Source organism: Megalops cyprinoides, chromosome 9 (assembly GCF_013368585.1).
Source record: "Megalops cyprinoides isolate fMegCyp1 chromosome 9, fMegCyp1.pri, whole genome shotgun sequence".
NCBI classification, from domain to species: domain Eukaryota; kingdom Metazoa; phylum Chordata; class Actinopteri; order Elopiformes; family Megalopidae; genus Megalops; species Megalops cyprinoides.
In genome coordinates this window covers 27,650,124-27,672,886 of record NC_050591.1, presented here as the reverse complement: position 1 = coordinate 27,672,886, position 22,763 = coordinate 27,650,124, and the positions used below count along the sequence as shown (strand labels likewise).

General features: G+C 38.5%; 1 protein-coding gene across 3 annotated transcripts in view; it reads left to right on the top strand.

The window, feature by feature from the left end:
• The window catches only part of tenm4 (teneurin transmembrane protein 4), a 124,300-nt gene that overhangs the window by 4,274 nt on the left and 97,263 nt on the right, over positions 1-22,763 (top strand). For 2 of the 3 annotated variants that reach the window (XM_036536218.1, XM_036536217.1), the window contains exon 3: positions 22,158-22,379. The exons of the other annotated variant lie outside the window; for it this stretch is intronic. In XM_036536218.1, coding sequence (XP_036392111.1) covers positions 22,158-22,379 — 222 coding nt within the window. The remainder of the gene's footprint in view (positions 1-22,157; positions 22,380-22,763) is intronic. 3 annotated transcript variants of the gene reach the window in all.

Below are 22,763 nucleotides of genomic sequence, written 5' to 3'. Positions count from 1 at the left end.
TGTGCAAATAGTTTCTTTGTCATAAAGATAAACAAAGCCACAACAAAAATAAAGATATTAAGAGGAATAGATGAGGAGCAATGAAGTGCAAACAAATGTGTGGTAAGTGATATGTACATGATTGGACTGAAGCTTAAAATAGGTCAAATTTCCATCAAGCTTTACTGTATTGTATATGAACAGAGGGGATGTCTTTATTTAAAGTGTGTGGGTGTGTGTGTGCATTTTAAAACAATGCATACTACTATACTGCATATACATGTTATACTGTGTTCTTACTGACCACACAAGTGAACCTGGCCTGTGCTGTCTACTAGAAGTCATTAAAAATGGCTGTGTGTTCTCATTCAATTCCCATGGGTATAATTGTTCCTGGATCCCTTCCAGCAGTGTCAGAGTTCAAGTGCCCCTCATTCTACCCCTACATCCTAGCGCCTAATACAACATGGTCAAACACAGCTGGAAAATTGTTGTTATTTTGTGCATTCATACTGTTTACTTTTTCCCTTGTGAAAAATCAGTTTAAATGAACAGTTATGGCACTATATCTTCATTGTTTTGCATACATTGTGTGAAGAACGTAAGGGGCTGTTTGGTAGAAAGTTAGGTACATCAGTAGATCAAAGTGTGATCAGTCTGCCTGGCTGTTGGAGAATGCAAACTGCCTCAGTTCAGGATTCATCTGCTCTGTGTGTCTCCAGCCAGCTCTCTGTCTGCATTCCCCACAGCAGCTCAGCTGGAATAGCAACTTAAATCACCTCCTCCACTGATGCAAATGCAACTAGTTGAGGGGTGCTGTGCATTCCCATGTGGGAGAATGTTATTCATTACAGTATTCTATCGAAATTCATTCATTGCAGTACTGTGTAGAAATATAAGCAGTTATTGAATGCATTTTCTTTTCCCCCATAGTGTCTGTCAGTGTAACACAATGACACAAAAAAGCCAGCCAGATGTGTGAAAATGGAGGCATCTTGATTTCTAATTTCACAACATTGTATTAAAATTGTCTGTTTCCACTTGGTCTGCTTTGAGTATCATATCCATCGAGTATCAAACTGAGACATGTTATCGAACTAGCCACTGGATGTGAAATAAGTAGCTTGCCTGGTTCCTAGCATCATAAATGCATGTTCTCTCTTGTGGTCCAGCGATCACTAATGGTATTGACAAGGAGTCATGTTTTGATTGGTTTCCATCCTTCAGAAGAATATAAAACATAAAGTCTCTGAGCATTTTGGTATATGATTGTAATAACCCAGGATTCATCACATGGATGTTATTTCAAAAATTGTAACTGATATAACCATTACAAATGACTAATGCAAACTTTGGAATCTTCCACAAAATTTAAGCAGCAAAAGGGCCTTCCAAAAATCCGAATGAAAATCAGAATGGCTGCGCTCATGGGTATGACATCATATGAAATTTGTAAATAGCTGGTTCTAAGCTGGTGTAAACATACCTCAAGTGTGTGTGTAGGCTGGTTTCAGCTTTGAGAGCGAGTGGCAGGTCCCAGTGTTGACACCAGAGCTCCTGAAAATATAAAACTAACTTTACTGGTTGTGTCTTCCTGTGGGCTGGAGTGTCTAAATTGCCCCCAAGGGTCCAATGAGTCTCTGTGCCAGCGAGGAAGGTCACTTCGTCCCAGGAATCTGTCACTATAAAACATGTCAAAGACGGACACGATTAAGCTGCTGTGAGAGTATTAAAAAAAGTAGCTGGAGAAATAAAAGCTGCAAGATGTATTTTAGTAAATGTCAAATGTAAATGTCTTGACTGCAGGAGTACAGGATTTAGAGAAAATGCAGAAAGACTTCTTATTTATTTATATTTTTTGTGAAAAGTGGAATTTTACAGCTGTTTATGACTCATCTTTACTAAAGTCAGTCTTTTTCCATGATGTGGAAGCCAGAATGAATTTAGCTGATGGTTTCTACACAAAGCCTACAAATCTTCATTTAAACCACGATCATTTTACCTTTTAGTGCAATGCTTCTCTGAATTGTGCACCCCAGCATATGTTGTATTACTCTCATATCACAAATGGCTGTGATGTGTCATAGTCCTACAGACCATATTACTTCTGACATGTTGCAGTTCCACACTGCAGATCCTCTGAAACCATTCCATTTTGAATGTTGTACATCATTAAGATGAGCCAGCAGTGGAAAAATATAGCATCCAAATAGCCTCTATGCTACAATTTCCTATATGCTATTAGTTGTGTATACCAAAACAGTCATTATCCTCAACAGCCTCTTTTGCACTCATTCATGCAGATTCTCACAGCCTAATCACATACAGTCTGTATTCCACAAGTTAAATGCCATTGAGCTGCTTGTGCTTTACTCTCTTTACATCCACGAACCATTCGTATTTTCCTGTAATGCATTCTTGTCATGGGCCTGTATGTCCTTTTCTGTTGTGTGGTTTCTTTAACTGGGAGTGTGTAGCAAATAATAAATATAACTTATGGTGATATGATCATGTTGTTAATATACCAGTTTGCATCCATATTTTTTATTGAAATGGGCTTTGTTCAACTACATTAGGCGTACAGTCACAGCCTGGTTATCTGTCGATATCTGATTTTGCATTTCTTTTTCTTTAAAGATGGCAAGCAGTTAATCTGCATCAGTGTCACCTCTAGGGAATTGATTTCCAGACTAAACAATCCCCCACCCCCGTAATTAGCAACAGATGCAGTCATTGCCCATCAGTGGTGCGAGTCTGTGATGTCTGCAGTGGGTCTAGACGAGCTGTGGCGTGTCAGCGCGTAAGCCGCCGTACGGGAGAGCTGCAGCTGATCCCCGAGGGAGAGCCTCCAAGGCACTTAGCAGAGCAGGTCTGCTGCTGAGTCACGGTGACCCCCACGCCGGTAGTGTCCCGCTCAGACAGGCCTGATGGAGCAGATGGGTGCTGTGGGCATTGTCAATGTGTCAGGAACATCTGAATCTCAACCCCCTCAGCACTCACACACACACACACACACACACACCGCCACCCTGCAGTAACCCGGATAAAAGAATGCAGGAGCTATGAACACGCATGATGATCAGCACACGTGTATGGGTGTTCTACAGTACGATGCAGACTGTGAGCTGAAAAGGCTCCGCTAAACTAAAGCTCCTCATCTTCAGAAGGATGGAATGCATGAACCCCTGCTGCAAGGATAATCAACATTTAAACTGAGCGCTAGAGCAGTGCATGCACTGACTTCTAAACTACTCTGTCAACAGGCATTATATTTTCATCATGATTAAATGGATGTAGGTTATTTATTGAACACTCTACATCTGTATTTCTGAACTGTTTATTCCGATCACTCAAAAGACTATGAGCAGCCATTGAGGATCTCTGTTTTTGTAGGTCTGGAAGACACTTTTTGCGCAATAATTAGCATAACACCAGGTATGTTACCTCTGTCCAGCTGTTCTGACAGCTGGGATTAAACAGAGACAAATGTGACTTCATGTTGAACTAGACAGGCGGGCTGGGCACTGTGGTCATGGCATTCAGGGGCACTCAGAAAAAGCTGGCAAACATCAAATATCTCTGAATAGAAATCTCCAGCCATTGGCATATGTAAATTTGTAATGTAATTACTTTTAACATTGTGTGGCCTGACCATGGCTCTGTTCCCTCTCTGTCTGCTGAATTGATTTGTTTGACATTGTTATACGTGAACAGTTTGACTGGCTGGTGCATGGAGGTCAAAAACAAAGTAATTTGTTGAACTTATGCCAAGCTATGGTGCTATTTTGCACTTTCCCATTTTTAGTTATACTAACAATTATAGTTTTAGCAGCTGACAGAAGTGTTCACTATTAATTCATTTTTTGTACTTTATTTTATGCTTTTCCCCCCTTTTCACCCAGTTTAATGTTGCCACTTGTGCACTAGGCTCGTTTCTGTGGACACCTTCCATGCTCATGTAGGGGTGCTGAAGTGAGACAGGCGCAATTCACCAATACACCTGGAAACTGCTAACAGCTATTGCAAGTCCTATTGCGAGCAAGTGCACTACAGTGGAGCAAAGATTGGAGAACGAAAGTGTCACCACTGACATCAGTGAGGGACCTCTTAAGGTGCCTCTCAAGCCCTACGCCTGACGTTTCAAACCAATTTGTTCTGCCTCTGTGGGCTCCTGGTCATTTTCAGCTGGTGACATGAACTCGAACCAGGTTTTAGTTGACTGAGCCACTCGAAAGCTCCAAGGTTCATTTATTAAATGAATTCTGTTGATGCGTTTCATAAGCTTGTTACGAATGACAGCAAAGAGTAAAAATTAACTGAATGCTGAATAATGAAGTGGGTTATCCATTATCTTGGGTGGAGTGATATTAGCTAGAGTAGTTGTTCTTTTTCATTATACACTAGATGGGCTTGATTTCACCATTATTATTATTTTTAATTAATATCATATCAAGGGCAGGATGTAGGGCAGGGGTGTAGTGGTCAGTCATGTAAAAATTTGCTCCATTACAGCTGGCTAGATCTTTGCCAGTCTGTTGGTTCCCCCATTTAGTTAGTAATACTCAAAGCCCCTTGCCTGTATGGCCACTGTGCAGACTGTCCTTTGACATTTCTAGTCTTTGAAAAGGCTTCTTTCAGTCTGTCATAACTGAGTCAGGAATATTTGAGTTGTACACAAAAACACAAATCTTGTATGTGAGGAACTGCTGAAACATTTATTTCTTGTTGCACCAGTTGTTCTGTAAGTTGTGCATTTTTACTCAATGGTTAACTGTAACACACACACACACACACACACACACACTCACACACACACATATATACACAGTATATACATAGTAGTTTCCTCTGTCCTTTGTCCAAGACCTCATATGTAGTTTGACCTACTGTCCTTGAATGTTGGTTCTTTACAAAAAAAGAAATCCCTTTGAAAAACTGTGATATAACTAAGAATTTGCTATGACCTTTGGATGTGGAGATTTGTTCTCATTCAGTTAATTTCTCAGTTAATATCTCGCTGGGTGATTACATTCGCCCCATTGATCAGCGTCATCTGAGGCATGGAGCTGATCACTTGAGCTGATGTAATTACACTTTTATGCGGTGTGGGTATGCAATATCTTTACATGGATCGTTCCTGTGTGTGTGTGTGTGTGTGCGTGTGTGTGGATATAAAAGTGCGATGAAGCTCCAAGGTTCAGCACTAGTTTTGTTCAGTGTGAATGTTCCCACACTAGGGGATCTCACATTACCTGCAGTAAAAAGCTGAGTGAACATATCTGTGTTTATATTTGTCACTGTCCATTGAAGTCTAGCAAAAATGAACTACTCAAAAATGGCTTTGCCATCCTTGATCACTATATTACTTTATTCATTGCTGTGAGGAAAAACAAAGCTAGTGAAAACATGAAAATTGTATATGTATATTTTTAAGTACCAAGTCTTTATAAATGATTTACAGCTTCATATTCAATCCATATTTGACTTTTCCTGGTCAATGCAAAATTCAAGTGAAAAAATGCAAATGCAAGTGAAACAATGAATCTTGAAGGGATGTAATTCCTTCATTTGGTAATATTGTTACCTTATTTTATTATTATTGCCACCATGTTTCCTTTCCAGAAATCCCTGACATCATCTGGTGAAATTATGTTCTGCATTGCCTGTGAAGCTTTCAGACCTCTGTGCTATATTTCTTTATTTTCTAAATAGTAGAATAAAGATACAAAATGCAGAGTATAATTGAATAGGTACCATTGAAGTTATATCAAAAGATTTTTAACATGTGTTGAAACAGTACACTCATAATAAAAGTGAAATTCTGGGTGAAAACTATTATTGACACCCATGATAAAACCCTCTACTGAAAGTATTTTCAACAGGAGTCTCCTTTTGATTTAGAATGCTCTTATTTCACATTGTCCTTTGAACTGATTGAACAGAGCCTTGCTGCCATATCAAGAGTCTGTGGAGTAAACTGGTGAAGTGATAGTTTTATCATGAAAGCATCAGGTTCAGATCTCATGTGTCCTTAAATGAATCTTGCATGAATAAATACCCTTGAGCAGAGTATGTTATCTCAGTTGCTCCAGTAAAAAGTCCAAATGTATAAATTAATTACAGTACACACAGAATGTAATATTGTAAGTTGTTGTGAATGAAGGGCATCTGGTGAAAAAAAAAACTTTTATCTTTTGTCTTTTATAGCCCTATGGTATTTGAATGTCTGAGAAGCAGTATTATAAAACATGACCTTGGAGCACTGTAGCAACATCAGTAAGGAGCATATATATGCGTATAGACCTCACAGCAGAGATGGTCTGCAGGCTCTCCTTTGTATTATTCTTCAAGTGTCTTGATGGAAGAAATCTGTTTACAGATCTTTGCAAGGACAGCAGTGTATTTTCTCCAGCCTTTTGTCCTCTTGAAAGGATAAGAATTTATGACACGTACGACAAGCAGTGACGAACATGTATCATCTTCTACTTTAGAGCTTAGTGGATGAAAGAATCAGAAACATGAAAAAATATTAATTAAATGTTTCTGTTTGTAATTTAAATTTTATATCACTGAATCAATTAAAAGAGTGAGCAGCCTTCAAATAATATGTAAGGTAACATAGGTTCACTCTCTCTTTAAAACTGTAAGTATATCCCATGTTGGGAGATCTGTAACTCATATAATTGCAATCTGTAAACTGAACTCATTCCTCCTTTGATATGTTAATGCTTCTTGACTGCTTGTTGACTTGAAATTTGGTTAACCGTCACAGTAGATTACTGTATTACGTTTTCAGGTTTAATAGTTCTTTTAGAGATAATCTGTACAGCTGTTAAATTAAATGTTTCTTAGAATGTGGGAACTGTATCCACTTCTGTGAAAGATGACACTGTAATACTTATGTGCAAGAATGTGGCTGTCCATTTTGGGGATGTAAATGACATATTTCTGACCGTTGATAAGATAATGAGTGCTTTTTTTAATTTTCCATAGGATTACACTAATAAAACATTGAACCAGAGATCACATTGAACAGGGAGCACAAGGTAAAAAGAACAACAACAAAAAATGAAGCAAATGTTGCCAGCTTGATTTAGTATTTTTTTTTCTAAAACTATCATTTTAGTCTTCTTTGCGCACTTTGCTGGCTAACACAAACTCTGTCATCTTGTTTCACCACAGCAAGCCCTGTCAGAAGAAGCCTAAAGTGTTTCAAAAGCATTTTGATTTACTTAAGGGAATAAAGTGTTTATTTCTGCAAATGCATTTCAACAGAACACCACTGCATTTATTTAATGAAATAGGAGTTTATACAGGGTAATGAATAGGCCCATTGAAAAGCATTGGCTGTTCTATATGAACTATTTGATAATTAAAATGAAATACATTTTTTCCATTTTGCCACTTTAGATAAATTTAATAAAAATTCACTAATGTTAATGACAGCTAGCTAGCTAACCAGGCTTGCTGGCTGCCATGTCAGCTAGTTCCTGATAGCCATCTTTTTGAGCATGATTTAGATGCTGGAGAATCAGATGTTCTCTGAAAAGAGACATCTTCATTGCAATCTCAATCCCAACTAGCCAACTGGGCGGCAGTGTAGCATAGTGGTTAAGGAGCAGGACTTGTAACCGAAAGGTTGCCGGTTTAATCCCCGCTGGGTCACTGTTGCTGTACCCTTGGGCAAGGTACTTAACCCACAGTTGCCTCAGTAAATATCTAGCTGTATAAATGGATAACATTGTAAAGAACTGTAACCTATGTAAGTCGCTTTGGATAAAAGCGTCTGCCAAATGAATAAATGTAAATGTAACTAACTAGCCAACTTGCTCACATTTTAGCCAACCATGCTAGCTCAGTGTGATAGCTAGTAAGAAAGCAATCAATGAACTAGCATCTGTTAGCAAGCTAATCTAACATTACTGCTGCCAGCTAGCTCATGAGAAAACTAATTCAAAAAATATGTCACACAAGTCCTTTTAATCAGATCTTGTTGCTTAAAAATTTAGTCATTGTTAGCTAGGTGCTTTATAGTGTCTTCAGCATCTGTCTGTAGCAAGTTAGGTTCTAGCTAAAAGAATTTTGCCCACGTCTGTCTGTATTTTTAACAGTCATGCACAAGTTTCCCATCCCCCCTATCATCCAATATCACCAAATAACATTTAATAGTCTTCTTATTTTGAACAATTTGGGTAAAAAAAGAGTTTGTTGATGGTAAGATTTTAATGTCTGCATGCACACTGATGACTGATAGTCGATTGTTCCACAAATTGGTTACATCCCTCGTCTGTTTGTCATGCTGCTCAGGAGATGCTTATGAAATCTAGCTCTGCGTCCAGAACTGTGTTACTTGCTTGTTATTTTATAAAATGGAATACTGTTTTGGGTCAGTTCAGGGTGATGTGTTACGGGTGGGATGCGTATTATTATTTAAAGTGAGCCATTGGAGAAATCTTAACTTTGGCCATGTAATTGGCATCCTAAGTCCTCTGCCCCTGGATTTGCATATTTTCAGGCTCATTTGCAGACTAATTTACAGAGTCTTTTAAGACCTTGTAGATAGCCCCAGTCTCTTATCAGAGGAATTTCATACCCCTCTCAGTCTTCTTCAGCTGTGCCAAGCAAAACAGCCACCCTCAGTCTCTGTAGCTCTGCAATCTCTACACTGTTAACTGATAATTGGCCCTAGCTGCCACATATGCAACAAAACATCAGTATTTTCCTATTTGCATGTTTATCAAGTTAATAATTCAGCATCATTCAGAATCAAGCATGCTTGTTAATGTCTTTTTCAGCTCTCGAAAGGGACTTTGCTAAAATGACAGTAATGTTTTCCTTCTTTTTACTGAAAAAAATAAATGTTTTTTTTTTTTTTTTTTTTTTTTTTTTAGTGTGCCATGGCATTATCTCTCTATTCTCTTCCCTGAAGCAATATCTGAAGCTCTTGGTAGAAACCCCCCAATCTTAGAATTCATGGCTACAACAACAGAAATAAATTGGTTTTCTGAATTTAACTAGATGATGTAGTTATATTCAAACAGCCATCATAAATTTCAGCAGATCAAAAAGAATGATCTTAATAAAAGCATCCTGGAATTTCAATCATTGACAGAAAAACAGTAGTTTGTTTACTTGCCTCAGTACAGAGCTGTCTTTAATATTGTTGCTACTCTGGACAAACTGAAAAAAACTATGCTGAAATAACATCCTCTGTAAAAGTAGTGTAAATTCATTTGCCATAAATTTTTTGCCTGTAAGGCGTAAATTTTTGGCCCAATAGGTCAGTGTTCTGTTTATACTTGTTTACTTCGAGAAGAAATTGTCCTCAGAAATGAGTAATATGTCCAGGACAATATTAATTGTGAATGAATGCATGTACCTTATATGCTCAGCACTTGCCAAAGATGAAATGGAATGTATTTTGCCTCTACATTGATTAATCAAATCATTGCTCAAATTTGTCACTTCCAAAAATGCCCTGGTTAGGATTTATGAGCTTCTTTGAGAACAGACAGGAGCACACTGAAAAAAAAGTTTACATTGCACTGATTTAAAGCAAAAGAGGTGATGGTGTTGGGATCTCTTGAAACAATGTTATAAATGAACACGATATTTCTTCTTTTTCTTCCATTTGTTGCGTAGCAGTGCAAAATGGACTCGCTCAAGCAAGACAGAGAGATATCGAAGCTGTGCTGAATGTAAAGCTTGTGATGAATTAAATATTAAAGCAAAGGGGATTTATTGTGACATTACATCACATTTTACATTCCCAGACAGTTTCCATGTTATTTCATTGGCTTAGTCTAAAGCCTAAGATGTGGCTTCGGTCACAGATAATAGTTACAGTCTCATTACTGGATGTAATTGAATACACAGAAAGAACTTTAATGAATGCGCTAATTTTCTAATCCCGTTTTTGCATTTAAATCAATTGTAATTATACTGTAGACTCCGTTACTCACTCTGTAAGCTCGCCAGGCTTTTCTAATGTAATGTATTAATCCCCATTTTCTCAGACAGATGAGAATTATGGCTCCTTTTATTTCCCTATGTAGTTCCTTGCTCTGTGAGTGTGTGTGTGCACACATGATATTGATGAGTGCTTTTATCCTGACTGTACAAGGTATTCGGAGATGTCCTAAGATGGGTCTCTTCCCAGAAATTGCTGTTGAGGTTGATGAGGGAGGACATTGAATGCATTCAGTTTTGATATTTTTAATATGGAATACATGGTGTGTTGTGATTTTATTTGATATTTGTGTGTGCGTGCGCATGTGCATGTGAGAGGGGCATAAGTCACTGAAACAAAAAAAAAACTTAAGTAGTGTGATAGTATTGGGTTTATCTTCCTATTTTGTATCACTTCAAGTTGATATAGTATAGGAACACGCTTATCATAGTTAGCTAGCTACTAGTACATTTCACAGAGTGAGAGCATGTTTAGCTAATGCCGTAATTAAGTAGTGAGAACCTTGAACAAGACCTTGTAACTTTAGTTCACCTGGATGACATTTGTCTAGTTATGTTGAGTTAGTAGACACAGAAAAAATGTTATTTAGCCATTGCAGTAATAATTTCAAGAGCATTTTTTGCTCTCATCGCTGTGATTTTTGGAGCTTTTATGATTACTTAGGGCAGTTTTTCCCCAAGCATCTGTGCATTACCGACCCTGTTGCCTTGTTTTCTTTGGTGTACATATGAGTGTATATACATGTATTTGCATTTGTGCTGGGGGCTCTTTGTCATTTCAGCTGGTGCCATACCAGGTGAGGGGTTTTGTTCAGGTTGTGTGGGCCTCTGAAAGCTATCAAAGAAGGGTCTTAGATATTTCCTCAGGAACAAGAAAAGGTAATAACTTTGAAGTTCTCATTAGCTTTGTGAGTTTCCTCCATTATTATGTTAGGTACAGCTAAAAATGAATGGAAAGTGAAAAAAAATTACCCTACCCTTATTATGAATTTGAAGTCTTGCCTCTTAACGGTAATGGAAATGGGTTTCTTTTTAATTCTGGCAGCAATAATTGAAGACACATCATTCCACAGATAAAGTGGTGCACTATAGGACAAATCCTTTTTTTCCCCACATTTATGTTAGTGTTTGTTGATACATATTATAAATGTAAAATACACAGTTTGAATAATTGGCAACATCACCCTTAGCTATTACTGTGTTTGTAGTGCATGGTTTTTGTTTGTGTAAGTTGTTTACTGTGTATTCTGAGGCTATATGAAAACACTGTTTCTCAATTGGTATTTGAGATTACTATTCATAAATCTGAAATTATGTGTGGTATAGTGGTTAGGGCTTGTAATCAAAAGGTTGCAGGTCCAAGTCTAAGAAAGGTTTTGGTGCTACCACTTCAGTATTTAATATTAAATATCATATTATTAGTATTATTATTATTGCTATTATTGTTGTCATCACCGATTTGCTAATAATCATAAAAATCATGAAATAAAAATAATCAAAATAATGTAATTCTGTGTAATTGTAGAGTGTTGTGCATCTGATTTAATTTTTGATGATGACTATGATTTAGTCAACAGAGCTGGTTGCACAGCAAAAGTCACAAAATAATAATGGCTGAACAGTTCAGAAAACAGCAAGTGTTATATAAAATACTAACAGTACACATAAAGCACTTTTTGAGCTTCAGTGTTTTATGTAACACATTGCTGTGACATTATGCGACCTTTCTGTGATTGCATGCAATTTTTGTGTAATGATCTGAATCCTGAAATATTTAATGCTTGAATATTCGAGATGGATTGTTTGGTGCCTGCTGCAAAAGTGAGAAACGTACTGATTCAAGTGCAGCATTTAGAAAACTACTGCCAAAATTGGCAAGACCTTTTGGCAGTATATCAATGAAGTAAGATCAGCTAATTCTGTTCCTAGCAATTTTTTTTGTTTTTATTTCCTATAAACTCTGTCAGATAGGAAATGTTAGGAAATGATACTGAGAGGAAATGTTAATTTCATGTTTATTGCCCACATATACACTCTTAAAATGGATCTAAAACACAACCCAAGATGCAGTAACACTTAACAGGGAGGAAATTTAACAGTCGCTTCTGGATATATGCTGTACTGAGTAAGTGTGCTGGAAAAAGTGAATGTCCTCCACGGGTATATGTTTGAGAAAATTGCTTGGGATACGTTTGAGAAAATTCACAAAATTATTCTTTCAGAAGTCCTCACAAAGTTTCTCCGTCAGGTTCTGAACAGAAACGGCCTCTTAGCTGCATTTTCACATATAAACCACAAAGGAGCCATAAGGAGATACAATCCTTTCTCTAATGTTTCATTCATTGCACTGTCTGCCTCAGTGGCCCTGCACTTAAAAAAAAGCATCAGATGTGTCCAACTGTCAGTGTCAAAACAAAATGATATGAGAGAATGATGTGGTCAGAACTATGTTTGTATTTACCAGAGTTACTGTTACTAGTTCCAAATTCTTACCAATTCTATGGAGTAACTACATGAATCAAAAGAAACATGATAGAAATATTTTCAAAAAATAGGCAGAAGATGTCATACCATTAAGGAGATGAAAAGCAGGTGTACCTTAGACTTTCACTGTTAACGGTTGAAAACTCATCAGCCAGTTTCCTTGTACTCCATGTGACATGTTTTCTTGGAGTGAGCGTCTGTCCTGTGCTAAATTATGATAATGGCAAAATTAGTGCTATTTGGAGTGAAGAATGACCCCGTAGACACAGTCCGCAGTACATAAAATTTGTCCCTTTCCAAATGCAATTTCAGAAAAGGGTATTTTTCTCTTACAAAAGTGCTTAACCATTTAAGTTCTTTGTGCCAAACACAATGAGGCTGAAACGTGACATTCAGTTGAGTATTCTGGTCTGTAATTACAACCCATAGTGCATTAGCATAGAATGGAGGCAGATACACATGTATGCTCTTCACTGTTAAGTGTATCTCACCATTTCCCCACTTGGATTAAGGTAAATATTACTTTTGATTTCAGCTACTGTTTCTTTTCATCATTTTTGAAGGGACATCAGTGAATATTTTAAAAGGATGGAAACTATATATTCTGTAAGAGTTATTGCTATTGATTTTGTTTTCTCTGTAAGTAATGCATTTCATGAAGTAGTGCAGCTCTTGTCACCATTGTTTGCAGTGGACATCTATAGTTTACAATTTAAATCGATCACTGGCTATTTCTACAGTGAGCTATGGCTATCGTCCATGCACAAACTACAATAATTCAAATTCATTCAAACCGTATGCTTTCATTATCTATATTAAACATCTCCATGGAGCAGATTATAATACATAATAATAAAAAGTAATACTTGAGGAATATTATGTTGCAAATGCTGCTGGTTTCAATATCATTGTACTTAAGGGAAAAAAAGCATCATCCCACTGTCATTAACTTAGTCATCATAATTGTAATATCATACAGTATCGTCATATAGCTTCTCTTTTACATGCAGTCAACATCAATCAATGACAGTGAATCCAATTCACTAGGCAGTCAGCTTGTCAAGGTTGGTAGTTAAATAATTTATTGTGCATTTGTGAGCTTGTATCTATTTTGGAGCATGTTTCAGCAAGAAATTTTAATCTAAGATGATTATTTAGTTGCATATCATTTTTGTTAAATGAACTCCATAACTAAATCCAGGGTTGTCGCTGAAATTCAGAGACTTTTAGAGGATTGTGTGGTCACCATTTATTGATGGCACTGCGTGTTCTGCATGTCATTTGAAAATTACATTTGAATTCAGATTTTTTTTTAATCAGCATTATTTGAAACTCTTGTACACATTTGAAGTTCATTTAGCTGCACTACCAACATGATAGGGCGTTCTAGCAATGCGTTGAAAATGGATTAACGTGCCTCTTTGAAGTTCAAAGTAGTTTAGAAGGCAAAGAAAGCCTGTGTGAATTTGTTTTTTTGGCTGCTCTTCTTCTTATACTATACCACAGCAATAGCTCCCCAAATGACACAGTCCCACTCAGAGGGACACTGTGACACACTGATCACACTCTTGGAGGATATTGTTAGTGCAATGAGTTGAAGCTGAAGACATCCAAACTTTTTTTTTTTAATCTTTCAACAGAGGGAGCTCTGGGGAGATTTGAATGGAGGTTCTTTAAAGGATTTGGCAATGTCAGGCCTTGTCATGTTGTACCAGCTCATTGCAAACATCACTATCAGAGACCAGGTCGAGATCAAACAGAGCCACATTTGGATCTGAAAACCAAAATATGTAGAACTGCAGCCCCAGATTAATGCGGATCCTTCAACTAATGGAAATGTCCCGGGGTCAAAAAGTGAGCCTGAAGTAGTCCGGCAAACAGTACTTTGCAGTTCTCTCTTTTAATCTCTCTCATTAGTCTAAGTAGGTCATTTGATAAGTGGCCTTTTTTTTTAGCTCAGCTTGTCCCTATACGTTTAACTTACAACTGCTGTATTTCTATGTAGTTAAAATAAAGGGTTTTATTTTTTGCCGAATTCAATATTTCATATGAAATATCATTCATAATTGGAAAAAAAATAGTCTCTGAAACCTGTCAGGAATATTGTTAAAAAAACAAAAAGTACAGGGCCGTACAGAGGCAGCTGGAAAGAAGCCGCCGCTTTCATTGAGCCTTCACCCTTTGTGGCGAAAATCCCTATTTAGGGGACTTTTGATTTCAATCTCCAGACTTCAATCTGGTCCCTCTTTCCCGCGCTGCCACTGAGCAGTCGAACAGATGGCGCCTTTCAGCAAAGCGAGGGGATTGGCGAGCAAAGACGTTCGCTCTCCAAAGCGAATTCCGCAGATAAGAAAGGAAGAGCCTGGCTCCCCGTGCCAGCGCTGGGGTGACTGGGAAACGAAAGTGCACTCGTAATCAGCCGGAGGAAGCGGGCCTCTCCAGGCTTAGCCTCTCCATGTCCTCCTTTTCATCTCCTCTGGGCTAATGGCTGGAGATAGTCTGGAGACCGCGGCGTGAGTAAAGGAGAGAGACCCGCAGTCCTGTTGGAAAGACGCACACTTCATTCCCCCCCTGCACGCCCACTGCCTGAATGCAGCTCTCGGTGAGAAAGTCATTTCTCCAGCGTAATGTCCTGTCCTCTGATGGATCTGGCCCTGCAGAAAGAGGAGCACAAATATCCCTCCTTCTTCTCTTGTATCTGTCTTAAATGGCAAACACCATGTGGCGGATCCAATGTACTGCTTTAAACGGGGGAAAAACTCTAACAAAAAAAAAAAAAAATCCAGTGTTTTTACAGAAATGACTTTTTTTGTTTTCATCATCACATTAAAATTAATATTGCTGTCACCACAACAAAATGATCAATCAGTTTCAAATGCATTTAGAAATTGTGAGTTTGTTTTTTGGATTGGACTGGGTTGTTAGGCATGAAAGTAAAAATGAAATATTGCCATCCATATTTTCTCTTTTTTGCCCATACAGGCCTGAAACTGACAGGTGTGTGGATATAGAGTTTCAATTAGAACAATTAGTCAGTCTTAACTTGAGCCCTGGCTTTGTGGGCATTAAGAAGTGTTTTATTAGATGTGTAGATCATTTCCTGATTCTCCTTCTAATGGACTGCCCCGCCTATAAAAAAGTATTTATGGGTATTTGCTGTGTGTTTTCAACTTTCACATACATTATATTGCCTCTTAAATGCTATGGTATTGATTCTGTGCAGCTTTATGGCTTTTGTCAGAGAAAATTTATTAGTTTTTTCCGTTGTAGGTTGCAGTTCAGTAGTCCTGTTTTTGAAGTCCCAACTTCTTTCCTGGGTGTGCGGTTTCCTGCTAGATGGAAGTGGATTATGGGATGGTGTGAAAGTGGTGGGCTGGGTGCTGGTGGCCTCCATCTTTGACCATATGTGAGCAGCAGCACTTTGAGAATAGAATTTTCACCGTCTCTGTTTGATTAGTCACCATTTGCAAGTCGCAGCGGGTCGCCTTCTCCAAAATCTGTTGATGAGAAAGTGCAGATGACAAGTGTTCTGGTTCTTTTGGGGAAAAAAAAAACTCTGCAATGTGTTGCTTGTGGATGTAAAATGTTGCCTTTAAATCACAAGCCTCCGTAATGTTTTAATTATTACAAAGGGAAGGATCAATTTTCCAGGTGAGTACTCACTGGAGATTTTGCGTAAATATATGCATCAGTTGACTCTCACTTGTATAGAAATTGGCAAGGAGAGACAAACTTAAGAGAGATGAAAGCACACCTAATGTTGAAGAGATTTTGAGAGTGCGTAGTAATCAAATTATGTAGATATTTGGAGCAAGGAGGCTTAATTGTCAGTTGAAGCTCATTGGCACAAAATGCTTGAGATTAAGGTCCTCAATGGACAAAAAATATAATTGCACCAATCTGGCCTTGGAGAAATGATACACAAAACATTTTTTGATAACCAGATGTGTTCAATGTGAGTGAAGATTGCTCATTAAAACACAAGTTGTGCAGTCAGAGGTTCTTTGAAAGGGTGCTGGTATCCTTAATGAGTGCCTTTTTTTGTTTCCCATATGTTAACGAATACAGCTAAGTGACTTGCATTTTATGCATCCCCTTGTTTGTTAATTAATGGGCCGATGAATGGGAAAAAGCCGATGTGCTCAACTCGAAGGCCTTCGTTTGGCTTTTTACTTCAGCTGGTCTTTGATGATAACGCTGAGCCAAGTACGACGAGGAGAGCACTGGGCACATTCAATCAGGGTTGTTGCACTGGCTTAGATAGCACTGCCTCAACAGAGCGAATCTATTTAAAGAAAACAAGAGACTTTTCGAAGCCTCTTTTCATGGGTTTTTGGAAACCCAAAGCCTATGTGTTGTAAGACATCCTCAGAAAGACTTGAATCCCCCCCCCCATAACGTTTGTTGTGCGCCCTGTGCCCAGGGACGCATCCCTCACGGCAGTGCTGTAACTCACTTTGACTCCTTCGCTCAGGATTCACTTTCAGTCTTTGGCTGCCCTTTTCCCTGTTTAGAGTGTGGATTACCAGACAGGCCCGATGTATTAGGCTGACAAGCTGTTGACTGGCAGCAGCGCTATCATACGAAACAGCAAAGACGGCTATCATAACGGTCACTGTGATAGGACAAATGTTTTTATTTATTTTTTCTTTCTTGGAGTGCAAAGATTAGTATAATGTGATGAGATGACTCAGTCAAAAATATCTTTAAAAGGTCACTGGACTCCCATGTTTCAGGGTTTAGTCCTGTTGATATGGTAACACAGTGACATGCAAAGAATCTGCAGTCTTAAATTGAAAATTACATATTCTGTGCTGACTTGTTTTTGTGGAGAGGCTCACTCCATGCAGTGTGGAGACAAAAACTACATATAGGTAGGTGTATTTGATTTTTTCCGTGATGCTGAATAAAACCTTTTGATACTGCAGGAAGTAAGGTCTGTGAGCAGATGTTCCAGCATCTGTGTTGTGCAAGAGCAGCCTGTGGCTGGAGGGTACAGGCCCTGGAATGTTTGTTAGAGGTTAGAATTTCTGTCAGAGGTGCACCCTTTTGCTGATCCCGCCTCGCACTTGAGTCATGAACAAATCGAGTATGCTCATGGCAGAGGTGGAGTCACGCTTCCCTCTCACCTCAAAGCTGCGCTGGCTAAGATAACGAAAGCCTTTGTTTACTTGCTTCGGTCTATAAAAATGTAAGCATATTTCCTCGGATGGGAAAGCAAGGAATCACGTACACTACATATTCCCTTACTTTGCACGATGACCTTTTTACATGTAGACTCTGGTAGTTGAAGAGGTTGTTATGCAGTATATGAAATTGACTAACACTCATCTGCACAATAAACTTACTTTGGTCGGCAGCATATCCTGAAAATTACAAATACTGTCTCTCTTCGCTTCACCATCAGTTGTCTTTGTGCCCAGTTTTATACCAGACATGCATGTAAAGTAAGGGTTTTTTACTGTCTTGCTTTCAAGAGAAATAGTCAACTCCACAATATCTGCAGTCTGCAGTTTTTTTTCAAGTGTAATAAATAGACCCAGGTGTTATATTGAAGCTTCTGTTTCTAAAGTTAACATTATAGCATATGTCTGTAATTCCACTGTTTCAACACATGCATGCACATACTCACAAAGATCAAATAATTCAAACCTAATCATAAATGTTCTTTTGAATGTTTGATAAAGAAACATCACAAGGTATTCCACTGCACCTCTTGGCATTACTGGGAGACCATTGTTTGAGCCTTTGACCAAGTCCTTATCATACAGTTCTGTAATGTCTGTATTATTGCCTCTTTCCAATAAAAGAACATTTTTTGGCTTTTATTGAAATTTTTTCTGCGCCCAGGTTGTATTTTAATAGAGGACTCTGTAAGTACTGTTCTATCGTGTGAAGTACCCCACACACACAACCAAATTGATCATAATGACATAATTTACTGGGTCCTTCAAAAAAGGTTCAAAATAGAGGGTGTGCACATTACCGGTTGAAAGCTTTATTGATGCAAACATTATTTATTGTGTTACAAGCTAGTTCTTATTGCATTAGTGGTTGTCAGGGACACTGTTGTTCAGTGTCGGAAGGATGGCGGTGTGTGAGAGGCCCTGAAACAGATTTGCAGAAATGCTTGTATTCATTTGCCTAGAAAGCCCAGGATGTTTATTTGAAGAAGCCCAGAAAGGTAGGCTTATAGCACGAGCATTGAAGCAATGTGGGATCTGGCCCTGCTGTTTGTACTGTTTGTCCTGCAGCTGGCTCTGTATGTTCGGCCAGGTCCCTCAGGAGTAGGTGGGATACAATGAGTAACCATGGAGACCATGGCTCTCCCTACCTGCTGATCACAGTCGCCCATTTGTTCATCCAGTCATTTAATTAGGTTGCTTATAAGAAGATAAAGACTTGGCGCTCTGGGTGGTGGACTGAATTGGGCTTTCAGTGCGAGGCAGTCATCACTGAGGCTTGAAGGGCAGGCCTCTAGAGAGTAGCTGTCAAGAACTTAAACAAGAGCACATGGTCAGAGGATTCCTAACTAAAGGTCCTTTTGCTGTTGTAATGCGGTGAGTGAAGGCAAAAGCAATCAACCTTGGCAGACGGTGAAACTTCTCCCGGCACCTAACCTGCTCCTTGCAAGCTTTTCTTTCTCCATAGCCTTAGGTACATGGAGACTGGAAATAACTGAGGCATACCCAAACCCGACATTAATTAAACAAGGCGACACACAGCAAAACCTTTGTCCGGAAGACAAATGTCCTCTGTGTAAGAAGCATCAACTCTTTAACCTAAGTTCTGACTTTGGACCAGTTTTAGAGGACTTTAATCTATTTCCCAGTATCACCAAGGAATTGATTAAGGGGAATAAATCATTTCTGATGAAAATTCAAGTCGAAGTATTTCTGCATTAGTTTCATGTGTTAAAGATACAGTGAGGAGATCACCTTTGCTATTGTGGGGATGTACTTTAAATGAGTACACATTTTCTTTTAGTAATATAGAATCATGTGCAACCACAGTTCAAAAGGATTAGAAAGGCATTTAAACTGTAATGGCAGTAGTGCACTTGAAAATGCACTTTAAAGAAATCTCCAGTACATTGTACATAAGTTACCAATGCATTATATAAACAACTAGCTGAGGAATTTTGGCAGGGGATCACAGAAGGTCCAAGAAACATACACACTTAATTCAACAAGTCAGGGAAATGTATACAGTTAATACAAATCTTATGATAAAAGTACATTTCCATTTATAATGTAAATTATATAATGGAAATTATTTTAAATTGTTAATTGCAGTTATATTGCTTCCCATTTCTAAAACATTTTATCCTGTAAAATGTTACAACCAGCATGTGGTGCATCTGTCATCTGAAAGGATACCCTCAGGATTGAACATCTCCTAAACCATTGCAATCAGTTTGTCTTGAATATATCCATAGGCTGAAAGACATTCAGTGATTCAAGGTTAGTTTTGACCTGGTTGGAGTCAAATGCTCTTCAGTCATGACTTTTGATACTATTCGCCTTCTTAATGCATAGAAATAGAACTTGTCTGTTCTGGTGACTTTGTGTCGACACAATTGTACCTCATTGTACCTCATTGTGTAAATGAAACAAACATCTGTGTGAATGTGTGGTAGAATAGGGGCCATTCACAAAAACTGTCTCACCACTGGTTTTATTGGGGGCATTAGTTTCAGAACCTGGGGCTAAACAGCTATGTGTGCTGGTATTCTTTTGAAGGCTGACTGTGAAAGGAAGATGGGGCAGTGGCTATGTACTTATAAGTGTGGCACGGGCCTTACAGCGTGAGTACAAAAGCAGGTAACATGGCCAGTAGGCTGCAGGCAGACTAGGTCACATGACTGACTTCTGTGGCTGACTTATTTCTGTGGCACATAAGATGCTAAATTCCTCACAGAAAGACTGTCAAAGTCCTGACTGTCAGCCATAAGATGATGTGATGACATCACTAGGCGATAAGAGGGCTCTTCTATGGCCTTTCCTGGCCAATGTGCAAGCTGTTGTAGGACCTGGCTGGTGTACAACGTGGTCTTTAATGTTGAAAGTGTGTAACGTGAGTGAGCCATGACTGTATCAAGGAACTGTTGGAGTGGGTTGCTCGTATGTCTGCAACAAATGGGCTAATTTTACTAATTATGTCTAAATTGTTTCCAATTGGTTGAGCTGCATCAATACAGAAAACATTACTGTGATTATAAGATAATTATATACACGTGCAAGCAAAGATAGTGAAAAGTCTGCCAACAAATGTGATTATACCCTGTATGGCTTTGGCCATGGCAGCAGTATTTCTAAAGCAATAAGCCCACATTTCTGACTGTTTGGTAGAACTATCAATGTTAGTCACACATTGAAGGACTTTGGTGGTAATTTTACTCTATCTAACAAGACTGAGAATAGAAACAAAGAGGTTTCATAGTGTAATCTGAACACATATGATACCAACACACCCACTAAATACGCTTGTTGCCATGCAGCAAATAGATGGAGTGTTTGCAAAAACACCTCCCAGTATATTGCTGTCTGAGGCATTATTGGTCATCGCCTTATTGACAAAGGAGGAATTTTATGCATTAATAGCCTCAGTTAAAGACATTATGTGGTCACCTAGACATTTAAATGAGGAAGACTGGATTACAGCAAGCAAACAATTGTCAAATTGACAAAGGCTTTAATTCTCATCTCTTCCAGAAAAGGACCACTGCTTCTATCTCGCAACACAGACTTTGATTTACAAAGCTGGTGTAAGAGCAGTATTTTGGGCTTAATTGTGAATTTTTAAACAGCACAATTTTCAGTCATGTAGCTTTGATAGACAGTTCAAAAGGTGATAATGAGTAGGTTTCAGTGTGATATTAACCTCCCTTAGCTTATGAATCCAAAGGCATTTCAGCAGTGTGTCTGTTGGCAGAGAACTAGAATCTGAGAGAGGACTAAAAATATCACTAAGATTTGAATGTGATTTGAACATGTATATGTATGTATACATTTGACTATACTAAATATATTTTTGCTATGCTAGGTATATTTTACTATGCTGTCAAAGTACTACTTTTTAACAAACATTTTTCTGCTATATCGTCTTACCCTAGTCTGCTTCATGTTGCGTGTTGCTGTCTTTTGAGCTAAACCCTGTCTGCTCCATGTTGTGTGCTGCTGTCTTTTGAGCTAAACTGTGAAGACCTAAAGCCCTGAAGAACAACATAATGAAAATATTTCATATTTGCCCTGAGGTTTTTTTGCCCAAATGTGTATTTATCACAGATACATTACTGTTTAAATCTAATCTGTAACATAACCTTCACTGTTTGCTGTGAATGGGTGATTAAGTGTAAGTATACCTCTGCAGAACACAGATTTCATTGCTGTTTTAATTTATGTGCATCCATATATTGTCTTTATATTCTGTTTTACCATGCATAGACAACAAATCTGTCTTTTGAAATGGGTCAAGAAAAAAAAAATCTCCAAAGAGCTGCATATTTTTTTACAATTTGAAAACATCTTGGACAGCAGTGCAGAGTTGGTCATTGCTGCCATGGTCCTTGCTGTTCTTTTCACACATTAGATTTGAAAAAGACAGAACTGTTTCAGAAATGCATGGCTTATTGTTTGTCTTGCATGTGCTGTGTCCTCCTTTAGATTTGCCTGGAATTGTGTTTTTTATTTTTTTCCCCCTTGTGTTGTCTCTGTGGTCCACAGGTCCTCCCCTGCATTGTTCATCCACCTCTTCTACCCCCGTTGAACATTCCCCCTCACCTCCCCCCTCCCTTGAAGCCAATGAAAGCCAGAGAAGGTTGCTAGGTAACTGTGAGGCTCAGCCAACCCAGGACTCTGACTCTGAGGATGAGTTTGGCCCTAACTCATTCTTAGTTAGAACTGGCTCAGGGAACCTCTATGCTTCTTCTGCTGCGACTGCTACCGGTGAGTTGGTCTTCAGTCTATTGCTGCTTGCTACAGAGGCTCCTGGGTTCCTAATTTTTTTATGTTTTACTGCACATAGAATTAGCCAGCGGCTAGTAAGTGCTCCTCTTGTGTAAATCTTTTGGGGAGAAGCAGATGAGAGTCAAAATGTTAGCGCTAACATTTGCCCCAGGTTATCCAAGAATGTTCCTCACTGAGATCTCTAGAGGGGAAGAAGAACCCGTATCAAAGACAGAAACAACCATAGCTTGAGATGAAGAGAAGTTTGTTACTTGGAATTGATTTTTTTCAGTGAAACTTTGTTGCCTGTGGTATTCATCTCACCAATGCTTCAGACTTACCTGAACATGCAAATGCTTCATATGCCAAACTGTTTTGCTGTGT